At 42.0% G+C, this 15,444-nt stretch overlaps 1 protein-coding gene across 1 annotated transcript in view; it reads left to right on the forward strand.

The window, feature by feature from the left end:
* PPM1H (protein phosphatase, Mg2+/Mn2+ dependent 1H) overlaps positions 1-15,146 on the forward strand; it is a 143,059-nt gene extending 127,913 nt beyond the window's left edge. The window contains exons 9-10 of the mRNA XM_067289940.1: positions 6,103-6,254; positions 12,741-15,146. Coding sequence (XP_067146041.1) covers positions 6,103-6,254; positions 12,741-12,888 — 300 coding nt within the window. The 3' untranslated portion in view covers positions 12,889-15,146. The remainder of the gene's footprint in view (positions 1-6,102; positions 6,255-12,740) is intronic.
* Positions 15,147-15,444: the final 298 nt, after the last annotated feature.

Here is a 15,444-nt window from a genome sequence, read left to right on the forward strand (position 1 = left end):
AGACAGTAACATATGCTCCAACTTGCTTTCCATTGCACCTCCCTTTCTTAACCATCTCTGCCTCTCTTCCCAGAGAGATCCCCAGTGCTTTATCTCCCATGTTCTTCTCTCACGTGGTCTGTCCCTATGTGGACAATGCACCTTACACACAAACCCAGATGAAGGAACAATGTCTTTATCCTGCCATCTGGGAAGCTTGGCACTTGCAAGTAAACATAGTGGTGTCAAGCAGCCATAATATTTGGCCCTTCTGTAGCACTGGATTTTGAATTGTTTATATAAAGCACAAGGAAGCACAATGTCTGGTTTCCAGACCTGGGAGAGGGGAGGCACAGGAAATTAAGCTGCACAGCGAGTCGTGACAGAGAGCGAATCCAAGTCCTCTGGCTCCCATTTCTGTGCCATAATTACAGTGCCCTTTCCCAGGTTGGGCAATGCGGTGAGTTTTCAGAATATTTTACTTCCAGCACAACAAAACTCTGGTATGCAATGTCCATCAAAATTTATCTGAAGGAAAGGTAAGTATCTCTGTGACTACATCCAGAAAGAGGGATATAAGTAATTGAGAACGGTATAAAATTGTACTTTGACAGAGTGCCAGGCTATGGGAGGAGAAGTCATGTAGCCAAGACTGACAAATGTAATCAGGATTCAGTGGCTCAGCTGTTACGAGACCAAATTTGGAGGACTTTTGCAGGTTGGTGAGCTCTAGAGAATTGGGCCTTTTATAATGAACTGGAATAGCACAAAGCAGGCAAGCCATGGCTGAGGCTCTCTGGCGTGGAATTAAATATTTATTTTTCATAATGGAACAGTTCATTTGAAAGCTTTCAGCAGGAAATTCTGCCTTTTAAAGCTCAGCAAGGGCCTTCTTCTTGCATATGAAGAGCAAAATTTCATCTTGAAATTTTTCAAACAGCAACTCAGCCATTTGGTGGAAGAAGTGTGGCCCTGACAGCGTAATTTGGCCCTTGCTAGTAATAAACACAAAGTCAGTCATCAGAGTCAATGATAAGAAGGCAACCACGGAGAACTTTTCCCCTTCCAGTATGTGTTAGTAAAGTCTTTCTGACAACTTCACAAATATGTCAAAGGAAACAATTTTAGATTCACATCTGCCTTCTGGAGAAATCTTTAGGAATTACAGCGTTTGAAGGAACAAGCAAGGCAAATACTTAGAGAAGTTCCGTTTGATCAAAGGGAGTCAAGGTGGTTTCAGGAAGCAAACATCATGCTTTACTAGCTTGAAGTCCTTCAGGGTTATGTCTACCAGAGAATTAAAAAAAATGTAGATGGTCTTGCATGAGCACTTTGATTTCTCAGAAAACATTTGAGAAACTGTTCTGCATCACAGGTTATTAATATAAAAGATATGAAGCTTTAGAGTAAGTGGAAAGTTGGCACAGAGTCTACTGGAAATTGGCTAAAGGGCAGGAAACAAAGGGTGGCAATAAAAAGCTGAAAGGAGATTAATTGGTGAGTGCTGCAGGGAGGAGTGTTGGGACCCGCTTTTTATTATTTACATATAAATTACTTGGAGGGTGGTATTGAAAGATCTCCTCGTTTGCCAGTGAAGCTGCATTGGATAACACTGCACATAAAAAGGGACAATACAATTAAGAAAGGGTTTAATTTATTGAAGTAGCTGAGTTGATCAATAGTAAAGGCAGCTGAATGCAGAATATTGCCTCTGTGAGTTTGGCTTCAATTCCACTGGGACAGGCTGCTTCAGGAGCACCTCAGATGGCTGCGGGCTCGTGTGGCAGTTTGCTGTGAACAGTTTTCAAGCCACAGGGACTCATGTTGGCTGCCTCTTAAAAACAAAGCTGACAAACAAGTCTTAGCGCTTTCCCAGAGCTGGTGTGGTCCTTTTCCTGAGCCAAATGCAGGTTTTGTCAGGTGGGTAGATCCATTTGAAATGTAAATACAAAACTGACCCACCTGCTTATTCATTGCTTGCCCAGAGTGTTTTTCTCAGCACTCCTGAGTGTATGTAGGTGAGCAATATTAGAAACAAATATCTGTATTGAAGAAATGTATTATGTGACAGATTGCAGTATGCATATTCAGAGAGAAATCATGTGTAACTATGGGCTTTAGTGGTGTGTATCTGCTGTTAAATCTCAGCAGAGATCTGTAAGTACCAGTTAGGGTAAAATTTAGTTTAACCCAACTGCTGTGGTCACGGATGTTTGTGCTACCCAGGTGATGCTGCTTCCTTATGGTTGGATTTTTTTTGTTTTCTGGTTATTAGAGTCAAGTTTAGCTAGTTAACAGGTCAACTGTTCCATGTCAAGTAAGACGGGTAGTTGATGGTATAAGTATGGTGAGCAAATTGGAAGCTTTCCAGAGATGCCATGATGCTCCAGAGAGATGTTAAAGAGGAAGAACGCTTGTCACGGCAGTACAAAAGGGCTGGGAAGCTCAGGGACATTGGCAAGGCAAGGTTTTCAGAAGAGCAGGGGAGGCAGAGAGGAGAACACACACCTTCCAGGGAGTTTGGGGCAGAGGACACGAACTCATGGAGCACTATCGGGACTGATGTCTGGCTGCAGAAAGAATGAGCCATGAGGGAAGATTCAAGATTCTCAAGGGACCTGCTAGGAAATTTGTCAAGGGTGCAACACAGGTTAAGGCAACCCCTACACTGCTGGCTGGTGTCTGGCCAGCCATCATCTGCATTAGTTGGGCTATATATTGCTTTGCAGTGCATGCAGATTTGTGCAAACTGTGTCACAGAACATTGTTTAAACCTCACTATTGTTTCATTTCCTGAAATACAGCTGAAGGAAAGAGGTGGTAACTGGGAAGGCTGGCTCTGGAACTTAAGTCATATGCATTGGAGGCCATGAGCTGCTTACAGTCACAAAAAATCTACACAGTGCTGTGGGGTACTTGCTATTGCAGGCACCTGGGTAACTCCTTGGATCTCTCCTCTACTTTCCAAAATGCTAACATATCACAATCCTTTGCGTTTTCTGTACAGTATGTGTCAAGTATGCTATAGGATGTTACAAAATGTTTGGGAGAGCGTGGAGCAGATGCTCAGTGAGCCCTGCTGGTCTGAGCATCTGTTACACGGACCCTGCTAGTCCTGACCAACCTGTGTGTCTCTGAAAGCTCTCACGCTACTCTGTGCTGTACTGAAGTTACAAGTCAACATTCATTAAAAGTAAGAATTAGAACAAAGCTGCTAGCAGGGAAGTGAAGGGTAGAAGCTGGCTTGTTTCTGCACCTGGGCAAGACAGACTGTAAGTATCACCTGAAATTATAACAGACTGACCAACTCTTAATCAACTCATTTGTGTCAGCAATGGATTGGAGACACCTGTAACTGTATTCTAGGAATCTGATGAAAGAAAGAAAGAATTTTATCTTCCCTTAAGTATTGTGTGGGTATGGCTGCTGCCCTAATGTTTTGCTACTGCAATAATTGCAAGGTAGACAAAGCTATGTTTCAGTGAGCATTGTGTTTTATGTGCTAACTGCTGTTTGCGTACAATGATCTTGGCTGATGCTGACCCACACTTGTTTTCTGTAACCTTGGCACTCCTTTTTCCTCAGCTTTGGTACCAGCCAAGCATCCCTTATTGCTCACCCCACTGCACTTCCCTGCACCTCTTCAGACATCTGATAATTGACACCCCTTTCTGGAGTGCTCAGCTCATAAAGATTTTACTTCTAGGAAATAACTGCCTTGTTCCCAGATTACCCATAAAATCATTGGTTACAATTTTTTTTCTTTTCCCCAAACCTAAATGCCCCCTTAATAAAACTATCTGTTCTCAAAGTTGCTGTAGAAGTGTGCCACACTGGGGATTTGGGCCCTTTCACATGTGGATCAGCTGCAAGAAGTTTTGAGTCTCCTCCTCTGGAGATATTCAAAACCCGCCTGGACGCAATCCTGTACAACGTGACCCTGCCTGAGCAGGGGAGTTGGACTTAGACAATCTCCAGAGGTCCCTTCCAACCTCAACCATTCTGTGTGATTGTGTGTGTGATAGGTTTCTCATCCACCTCAGGTGCTCCCCCATCAGACAAGATTGTTCACTTTGAGACAATTCAAATCTGTGATGCATGTTTTTGGTTTCCTATCCTGCCCCTCCCCCCTTCCCCCACCCTACTGAAAAAAGGCTCCTTTGGTTTAATAAGCACTTTGAGTGGGAAAGCCATGGTAGACATGTTTTTCCTCCTGCCGATGCTAGAAGCTTGGTTATTCATATGAGACATGGGCTGCTAAGTGGATACTTGAGCATTAGCTGTGATGCTCTCTGAAATATTTGCCTGTACCCAAGACATCTGTTCAAAACACGTGGTGCTTGTTGATTGCTGTGTTGGCCAGCTTACCCCTGCACACCCCAGTGATTTCTGAGTTGAAACTCTGGGCTGCTATAGATTGAATTAAATTCTGGGAGATGGGGTCTCCGACAACTCCTGTCCTCTGGAATGGGCTTGAAAGGAGATTTGTACAGCATACAGGGATCTTTTCTAGAATAACATTTCCACTCAGTCTGAATAAGGAGAATATGCCTTAATAAAGAGAGTATCTTGCTTTGACTTTAATCCTCTTCAAAGTCCTTGTTTAGCCACTACCTTAGATAATGAAGTGAAGGTTACATTTTACAAATGGCCCTCCTGTGCTTTTGAGTGAAAGGTGAGCAAGTGAGGACTAGCAGTGAAGTCTAGATGATTGTTTCTCCTGTAGTGGTTGCAATCCCATAAAATTATAATTACATTAAAAGGTCCAGGCATTTTATGTGCATTTCCTCCATGGCTCCTAAGGGGAGGGTGCGACAGGAGGGAGAATAAAACAACTCTCATAGCTTCTAGCTGTGCCAAGCACTTGTCCCAACAAATCTGCCGATTGCTGCTGCTGTTAGTGAAGTCCGCAGCTGGAGCAGGATGCGTGACAAGGTGCACCATTTCCAAACTTTAGTACAGATCATCATTTCCTCCTGTCTGCCTTGCCAAGGTTGTCGCACTTCTTTCATATTGCAGTTGTTGCTGTGGTAATTAGAGTGCCCTGTGAGCACTTCACAGAGGTGCTCCACACTTTGGCTTGGGAACTGAAGCAGCTGGCAGTTTGTCTGTTGGAAGATAGCATGTGCTGGAGGAAGAATTACATCCAACAAAGGGCTCATTTTAAAATGCTTGTGATGACCTTTGCTCATATTGTGGCTCACCTGATGACCTCCCAGCACCCTTCGTGACTGCTCCTCTCCAGTCCAGGCTTTAGCCAGCCTCGTCTGGTGGAGGGCTGTGGAAGTCAGAGTGGAGTGCAGGCAGAGTTTTACAGAGATGTCAGCAGCAGTGGTCAGCGTGACCGTGGCCACAGGCAAAAGTGGCGAAGCCAATGGACTTTTTAAGGAAATAGTTTAGTGCCAATAAGCTTATCGGGGGGGGAGGGTCACTTCAGTGCAGATCTTGAATTGGTCTCTACCCACTGAAATCCTTACAGGTACACATCACTGAACAAGTAAGCAGTTTTTCCCCATTTCGTGGAACTATTCACTTGCTCAGACATAATACTTAAGTGCAGTGGCTGGGTCAGGTCTAGAAAAGTAAATAAGATACTTCTACTATATCATTTCAGAACACGTGCAATTTATTTGGCAGGGTTAGTAGGATCTGGACAAATAGTAAAAACAATTATTTGTGAATATTTTATTTAAAACTATCAACGATTCATCAAATAAATAATTCAACTTCCATTTGACTAGCCCTGCTAATGACAGGGAAGAGCTTAACATGCAGAACCAGGCCCGAGGGCTGGGGGGGAATTGCCTTGGTCATTGCTGACAGCAGCCAGTGCCATGCACTACAGCTGCTTTCGAGAACACTTGAGTCCATCCCAGTTGAGGTCAGCACTTGAGTGTTGGTGCTGAAGTGCCCCCCTGAACCGCACCAAGCCTTGTTGAGCCGGGCTGCCAGGAAGGGTTGCCAGCTCAAGGGCTAAAGCGGAGACAGACCCCAGCTGTGTTGTGGGAGAGGTATTTCAGTGACCTTGCCGAGCCTGCGAACTCAGAGCCAAACCCAGCAGCTTTTCACAGACAGGTTTGATGGTTCCTGCCTTCATCATTGTCTCTTGCTTTTCGGTTTTAGGTGAGAGTCTATGACCTTCTGCAGTATGAGCATGGGCCAGATGATGTTCTCATCCTAGCTACTGATGGACTCTGGGATGTGCTGTTAAATGAAGAAGTGGCAGAAGCTGTCACTAACTTTCTACCGAACTGCGACCCCGATGATCCCCACAGGTTCGTGCTTTTCCTTGACATTTCTAGCTTCTCCATGGAAGTGAGAGTATTTTTGTAGAAAGAAGTATGACAAGAATAACACTCAGTAAATACACAGCACTTACAAGAAGATGTTTTTATAACTTGGATGGAGCCTCTACAACCAAGGGTTATTATATTTTTATGTTATACATCAGGATTGCCTACCTTTCAAGAAAAGGTGGGAGTCACAGTATCGGCATGGGATCTATTTTGTTTGCTGTACTAGGTCACATGGAAACTGTAGGAGACTGAAGTCTTAAAAGAATGTGATAGTAGGTCTCTTTCTCCAGCAGTCACAGGTTTCCACTTAACTCTCCTCTGGATAGTCATTTTGCACTAAAGAATTTTTTTCTTTCTAGGTTATTATCAGTGTGTGTGTCTCTCACTCTGTACATATATGTGTATACATACTACACAGTGTGGTTCCCACTCGTTTCTGATCATGCTGTGACCTTTAAACCCATCTTCAGAAGTGAATGCCCAGTGCCTACCAGCAGCAGGACAGATTCAGTGACAGATTAGATGGAAAGTTTGATTCTGTTTCATTTAGTTTGATTCTGTTTCATTCCACAGTTGTATCCTAAGTAATTCTCTTCATTTCCCTCTCTTTAGTTCCTCTTACTTGGTCAGTGCTTCTCTCTTTGAAACGTGCCATCAAGGGAACAAAAGTTCCCAAACAACTAGATAGAGCACTGTCTTCCTTGATTGAGTTGATCAGTCTGCCTACTGCTGCGTTTTGTGTCATTGTGAATTAAAACATTACACTAGAGATCAGTAGGCCCTCACTTGTAAAACAGAGGGCTGTGAAAGTGGAAATAGCTTTATCCTTCTCTAAGGCTTCCCTTCAGAAAGCAAAGTGTCTGTTGCTCCTGAATTCAGGCCTGGCTGGCCAGCCCTGTCTCCTGATCTGCGTCTCCTGATCTGCATCTCCTTTGGCCGTGAGTGAAGAACAGAGCTTTTTAAGCATCCCCAGTTGGCCTGGGGAAAGTGGAGTTTCAGAAATAAGCTCCGGGGTATCTCACCAGCCAAGTGAAAACACGCAGGACTGTGTGAGAGCTCAAGTTACAGTTGTTTAGATGTGGCAGCTGTTGAGGGTGAGGGGAAAACCAATCTCAAAATGCTTGTGTGTTTAATGTTTCGAAGTGGCCATCTTCATGGGGTCAGCCCTGTTCTCCATCAGCAAACAAGGAAGAAAGGAAGATAACGGTGGGTATAGACACCATGACAGCCACTTCGGTTTTAAAGTGACAGCCACTCCAAAGTAAATTGCAAGCAGTATTTTCTTATCCTGACACTTACAAACGTGGAATGTAAAGTAACATTTTGCTGCGAGCACTCAGTTGTCAGGTGAATGGATGATTAGTGTGAAGCTGCAACTGCAATATTCTGATCTTCCCTACCTCTTTGCACTGAAGAGGATGTGGTATAAATGACAGCTGGGGCCATCTCTACTTCAGCAAGACGTGAAAGTTTCTCTGCCCTTCCTCTGGGAGGAGGTCAGACATGATTAGTGAGGGTCGTTTCCTGGGCATCTCTGCACCGTACTATGTAGATATGCCATTAAATTAGGGCAGGCATAACCCACATCATCTACTTTCCATATCCCATGAAAATGTTCAGCATTCCCTAGCACCACTGAGCAGTGCTAGGGAGCTTTTGCTCTGAATTCTGCTCCCCCGGACCTCTTATTGCAAAGGTACCTGGTAAAATCCAGTACCTCTGCCCCGCTCTGTCTCCATTCTCATCTAGTAATGGGGAAAGGTTAACCCTTCCACCCATCTTGGCTGGTCTTATCTATTAGTTGTTGATGCAGTCTGGGTGCATGTGTCTTTCCTGTTATGGCAAGAACAACACATCCCTTCTCTCAGCTGAGCCTGCCCCTATGGTGGTAACATACCTGCACATCTAGCAAGTAGTCATTAAAATAGTTTTGATCTTTTGGTCATTCCAAAGTTGGTGATAACCAACGCATCTGTTGTAGTAGGAATGTGACTTCTTTGCTCAATCCTTTTGGCTTGTTAGGTGAGTGATTTCTATGAGTTTTTTACAATAGGCAAAAAACTAAGACACCAAAGGAGGAATAGTTTTTGTTTGATTTAAATTTATTTGTGCTGTATTACTGACTAATCCCCAATAATTGTGGGAGATTAGTCCCTGTTTGTACTAGTGTGCGTCCAGAATTGGCCCTGCTGTATAATGAGTTAGAACAAACACATTTAGTAATGTTTGACCTAGTGGTCTAGGAATGGACATCTGAATTGAAAATTAATTTGTTCTTTTAAGTAACTTTGTGCCAGGTCATTTAGAGACTTACAAATAGTGTTGGCAAGATATTTCTCATGCCAGCTTGCAAAAGGTAATTAGAACAGTCTCTTGTACAGTTTACAATGATATTTATGAAAATTACCTTGTGGAATTGCTCTTGCTGCTTGGTTATAAAGAACATTTAAAGGGTTTAAAGTACTGTGTGAGAGGTTTTACGTAATTACTTCACAGTGGTTCAAATGAGGTATAACTAATGAATTTACAGCAGTATAGCAGCTCAGACTGTGGAGCAGTGTTCATTCCTTTCACTAGGCAGTGACAAGAAAAATCCTATTTGCAGTGTTATCAGTGTGTTATGTTTAAAAGAAATGTTATCCCACAAAATGTCAAGTTCCATGAGGGGTGTAGTGACATATTGTGAGATGATCGGCTGGAAATGTAGAATCTCTAGGGACGTAGAAAACTTGACAAAACGTAAGAGGTTTGCCCCTTGGGTTTGGTAATGTGTTCTTCTGAAGAACCTACCTGCTGGAGCAGACTGTGGATCCATCTGACCCCATAGCCTACTCATACCCTGACAGCAGTATATATTTAAAAAAAAAAAAAATTGACAGAGACAAAGATTTTAGGCTGTAGAGTAATTAGTTATTATGTTACATAATTAGCTCTTTGAGGGAGCAATATGTCTCCTTTTGAATTAGAAGTCATTTTATAGTCTGATGGACAAGAGCTTATAGCCCTCTGAAAGCTCTTGGGACTCTTTTCTATTGCTATTTACTGTCAGAACTATGAGTGTTTGTTACCCACAGAAAAACATCAAGTCCTGTCAAATGTAGCATGTGCCTGGACATCTCCAAGTGCAGAGAGAGCAAAGTCAGGTCTGTCTTCACCCAGCCATGCAGAGACAACCCCGGGGGATTTGGACAAAGGATGATGAGAACAGACTTGATTAGAGAGTGGTTTCTGAGTGAGAGCTGGGCAATTCGGTGACGGACTGAAGAAGCTGGGGTTGAACTGGGTTTCATAGCCAGCTGATTTCTTGTGAGTATTGTGGCAGACAAGAACCTGAAGGGGGACCTGAGTGAAGAACAAGTGGTACCCATGCAGTGCTGCTTTTTCATACGTAAGAATCTGTATGGAAAAGTATGAAGATAAAGAAGGAGCATGAATCTTGCCCATTTCCTTCAGCTGGGCTCATACAGGTTTACCCACTGACTTCGGGAATCTTTTGTTTCTCATCCTCCCTCCTGCCTTTTCTGATTCCTTGTCTTCTCGCACACTATCTAGAGATTTATTGAGGATGCTGCAAAGTTGCTCCACCTCTGCTGAGCGTGAGAGGACAAGAAGCAGCTCAGACAGGAGCATGTTTTCCCCCATAGCTACCATTTCTCCTGCAGTACTTTCACTGATCAATACTGAAAGCTTCAGCAGGAGAAAAAAATATATATTTATTCTTAAAGCACAAAAGTTGTATTCCAGTGAGGCTGTTCATTAGGAGGAAGTGGATACTTTAAAACTACTTCAGCAGTTCTCTAATGCTGTCTCGACAGCTGAATCCCAAGTTCACAGCTTTAGAGAATAAAGCATTCAGTAATGGACTGCTGCTGCTGCTATTCATCTCCAGGTACAAGAAACTCACCCTGTCTCCTTTAGTGCCAAGTTGAACAACATCGCTCCAATTCAGCTCTACACTAGGAGAGGAATATGTTACCTTGCTGCTGCCTTCACCTGTTCCTTTTCCTTAGCTTCAATGTGCTGTTTTTCCTGTGTATTTCACAGTCTGTCTATGAGGGAATTTTTGGTTTATGTAAGACTTTTTTTTTTTTTTTTTTAATCTTGTCCTCTCCAAACACTAAGCAGCAAAGCCTTTACACAATAAAGGGCAATACTTATTCCTTTCCACTCTTTAGATGTGGGGAGCCTTTGTTAATTAGAAAAAGGAGGAAGGCAAATTTTCTGTTCTCCCACAATAATGGATGATTTCTTCTCTTTAAATTCTGACAATAGCTGAGAAATCCTTGAAAAAGTTGTTCTTAGCCAAAATTCTCTCATCATCAGACATGCTGTGAATAAATATTCTAGTTTCTTGCTTGCCATGTGGAATACTTCTGTTCTTTAGCCCAGCATCTGATTTGGGGATTCGGAAACTGAAGAATGCAAGTATGTATGTTTGGGTTTTCTTTCACATTTAGAAAACAAGATTTCACATTGTATTAGGACAATACAGTTAGTGCTTCTTGTTACATCCTGCTCTTATACTTCAAGGTCTTTGGTACCGAACAGACCTTGGAATATACAGAGCGTGTGTAAGCGTGTGTGCGTGTTCATGCCTTGCCTGGTGTAAAATGACCCTTGGACCCTTCTCTTATCACTATAAGTAAATCTTGTGTCAAAACTAGTGAGGCCTAGAAATTTGACCACTTTCTCAGTACCATTAGGAGGAGGAAGTGCATTTCTTATGTAGAACATTAGGTGGATTTAACATCAAAGCTTTCATATAGTAAATTATTGGTTGGTTTATTTGCAGTGAAGGTAACTTTCCAGTAAAGCGAATAAATCTTTTTGCTCCTGGTTCAAAGGAGTCATTTGGTTTAAGGCACCAAAACTGTAGAAATAGAACATAACAACAATTTGGGTTTTTTTCTCCTGTTATCCCCAGAGAGTGAATAAAGTCTCTTTTGAAATAAATTACCATTGAATAATTCATTCTCTGATTAAAATTTCTGGGTTTAGAACAATCCTGGATACTGACTTAATAAACCCTTTTTTCTCTACTTCTGATCAGTGGAGTTATACTGTCTGTTCTTTCTTCTTCCTCAGATGTGGTTTGGGCAGATCATTTCTGGCCAAAAAGCCTCCCCTAGAAAAGAGGGTCTTGAAGTGCAGGCTCTACTTGCCCTTCCTGGTTTCTGTTAATTACAAAGGGGTGCTTTGCTTCTGCTTGCATGTGTGTTTGGCTTTATAGAGCCCTTCATCACCTTAGAGACTGATGTTTAAGCTTTAAATAAAGTACAGGCAGACACAATATTTTTCCTTGTGAATCTTTTAACTGTTAAATTAATTTATAATTGGCAAATCATAGAAAGGCTTGCCTCCACCCTACCGAATTCAAAAGAACTCAGCCAGATGTTGAGCTGATGAAGGAAAAACACATGATGGGAGTTGTTCATCCATAATGAGATTTTTTTCAGAGGAAATTTCTAAATTTGCACAAAGATGTGCTGATCTAGTAACAGCAGGTAAAATAAGGGAGAACGTTTCTGATCACTACTGCATTAGGATCAGAAAGATTATTGAATAAGGCCTCATGTAGAAATAATCATGCTTGTAAAGCGCCGGTTCCCCGTTCTGGATGGTGCAGGGCAGAGCATGCTCTGTGCACCACCCCTTCTACTCTGACGCCCTTCCGCCCCCAAGCAGCATCTGTTGTTTTTAAGGACAGAAAATAACTCCCATAAATACAATGCCATTCAGCCCACCACACTGTGGGAGTTTTGAAGCATCATGAAACTATTGGTGAGTATTTCATTAAATTAAGCACTTGACAACTCACGTTCACACTGTTTTCATTGAACTCATAAATGTGAAAGGACTGTGGACTTTGTTAATCTGGCTATATTAACTTAAGTTTCCTTTTCCAATTTCAGAATAAGAGATTTAAAAATCATTCTTATGTTCAAGGAAAACAGACAATTTGTCTACTTGGTTTAAAGTGCAGTTTGGATTTTATTTTTAGCTTTATTAGTTGTTTTCAAATCATTTCCTTTGCAATAGTTTGTCTCTGAAATGAGTAGACCCATATTTATTTTCATTCAAGAAGTGTTTCGGTCCTCAAAGGTGTAGTTTTCAAAAGTAAGTAGTGTTATTTTGGGTCCTTGGTTTTTCGGATTTTTTTCTAGAAACTTAATTTGCTAAGGCTAGTGTTTTAATACTTTCTGAAAACTTGTGAAGCTGAGCACCCAAAATGACCAATCACTTTTTGATGAATCAGTGTCTGTGAAATGCCTGGAGGGTCTCGGATAAAAGCTCGTACCGAACTATAAATGATCGCTTTGTGGTTACGTTGCTGTTAACTTTCCTCTTTGCCCCTTCTAAAACACCGGGTAACTTGTCCTTGTACCTCGCAAGTGTAAATCCCGCAGGCTGTGAGAGCTAGCGCGTAGTACTGGCAACGCTGACTGTGCTCTGCCTTTTCCGCAGATACACGTTAGCGGCGCAGGACCTGGTGATGCGAGCCAGGGGAGTGCTCAAGGACAGGGGATGGAGGATATCCAACGACAGACTGGGCTCCGGAGACGACATTTCTGTCTACGTCATTCCTCTAATACACGGGAACAAACAGTCATGAAAGTAGCATCAAGAGTGGATATAGGAAGGGGATCTTTTTAGGAAGGGCCTGTAAGAGACAATATGTTTGTGACAACCTGACCAGGACTTTTCCAATTGATATAACCTATTCTAAACCAATGCTGGAGGGGTATTTTTCTGCCCAAAAGGTGGGCTCTGCACATATACTGTATATGACTACAGATATTTCTTAAGATTACAATTCCCCTATAGAAATGGTTTTGGTGCTTAACAGGAACGGGATTTACATGCTGCTAGTGTATTATGGATCCTGTGGTCCCTCCAGGTGAAGACCTGAAATAAGAATTAATTTTTTTCAGTTTACCATGTAGCTTGGAAGAGCCATTTTAGTTGTGAAAGTAGAAATGGGTACCAGAAGCCAAGGAGACTCCTGAAATCCACCCTCAAATATTCAGAGCAGTGACTCGGGCCACATCTCATTTTAAAAAAACATACATACATACATGTATGTGTGTATGTATGTATGTATGAGATATACTCAAAGTTTTTGTTCTTTCAAAAAGTTGCTTTCATGACTTATCTATGGACAACATCAAACTCGTGTAATATTTTGAATCCCCATTTTTTCCCTCTTGTCTCTTCTTCAGTAGCATTCTGGGACTCTATGCTTCCTGTATTTTACATGTTTTAGTGGAAAAACTGAAACTGTTTTCAGTGGGACTATGTCTACTGCAGCTAAAACAGCCATCTTTAAAATTGTCCAGGAAGATAGATCACAGTCTTGTATTGCAAGATTTATTCTGGTATCAGGAATTATTTGTCAAGATTCCCTTGTTGCCTGTATACCATGATTATACAGAGCGAGCAAACCCTGTTCTGTGCGGTGTTTACCTGGAAGCCATGGTTTCTTTGGGATCAGAGATTTTCATTCATTGAATGGTTCTGTCTGCTTTATCCTGTTGAAAGGATCCCTGAACATACAGCTTTTGCATCAGTTGGGATTCAGTAAATTTGTATGGGCTCCTGAGTGTATTTTCAGTTGAGTTTCTACTTGAAGTGATGGTATTGTTCTGGTTATCAGTTTGGATGCCCAGATAGTGATCTATTTTTAAAAAAATCATTTCTCTTCTTCCTGCCTCACCTATTATTCAGTATAACCCGCCTGCTTGACTTGTGTTCAGAAAGTAACAGCTTATAACTTTTATGTCCTTTTGATGTTGAGGACTGCAGTTCAGGATCAGTAGATCACTGTGATAGTTAACAAGGCCTTGGCTAACTTCATCATCTCTTTCTTAGCAGTGCTTAATCAATTTAAAAAAAGAAAATCCGAGTAAAGCTTTATCAAGAGTAAAAGCAATAGTCCGTGAGGGAACCAGCTGAGCAAATTTACAGATCATCCTAGCCACCTGTTTTTCAAGCAGATAGCTCTTCACTTCATGGGCAGGAATTAAAGGAAATCAGAAGGTTCTCATGTATAGACAGGTATATTGGCTGGGGAGCCAAATTCAACCTGAATTGCCCCCAGACCACATTCTTCTAGAGCTGCTAATCCTGCTTGTACATAAAAGCTACTTCATGGTAGCCAAAAGACATGGAGTTGACATAATTGTAGAGCACTGACTAGGCAACTCACAAATGCAATGTCTACCAAAGGACAGAGTGCCAGCTGTACGAGAGGATGCTGTCCTTCACGTTCCCTGGCGTGTGCAGACTTTCTCCTGAACAGGAGTGGCCAAGAGCTTGCCAGTTTTGTAATTTATAATGTGTTATGTAAACAAAGTACAGTGTGTGTTCGGTGTAGCTGACCAGATGTTTTATTCCATTGCATCCTGAGTACATGTTCAGCAATCGCAGTAAATTTAAAATTCCCTTTCTTTAAATCTGCAGACTAGGTAGGAGTTGCAGCCTGAGGTGAGGCAGTGCAGAGTGCTTAACAGCTCAAACATGCAGCAGACTGCGTGATTTTGGCCTGAAGACTGTTCCATGGGTTCCACAGTGCCTGCATGTGATGAAGCTGTGTGCAGAACGGCGACGTTTTATATTCTAGAGCTTCTGCGTAAATTAATGGCCTATCTGATTCTGTATTGTCATGCTTTAGCTTTCCTTTCCTTTCCTTTGTTTTTTTTTCTCCTTTCCCTTTACCTCTTTTTCTGTGTGCAACTGAATGAAAACAGATCCACAGCCTTGAAGTCTAGAATATTTTTCTCATGACCCCTCATATATTTTAAAGTTCGAGCAAGAGATCTTTCTCTTGCACTTTTTTCTTTTTTTTTTTTTTTTTGCCTAATAAACTTATAAACATGCTTTTCATGGTCTGTGTAACTCCTGTTGTCTCTTTGCAAATGCAGTTGTGTATACCTTAGTGATTCAGATCCTCTTTAATGAAGAAACTAATGCTGGCGATTCCTGCTGAGTCGTGTGAACAGAAGAGAAGCTGGTGCCTGCAATTACCAACTGCAGGCCTGAGTCAAACATTTTGGTGCCCGTGCATTAGTCTTCATTCTTTAGAAACATGGTGTCAACACACCCACAGTCTTTGTAAAGCCATTGAATACAATGTGGTGGAAAATAATTTCCAGCATAACATTCACCAAAA

This window comes from Apteryx mantelli, chromosome 1, assembly GCF_036417845.1.
Source record: "Apteryx mantelli isolate bAptMan1 chromosome 1, bAptMan1.hap1, whole genome shotgun sequence".
NCBI classification, from domain to species: domain Eukaryota; kingdom Metazoa; phylum Chordata; class Aves; order Apterygiformes; family Apterygidae; genus Apteryx; species Apteryx mantelli.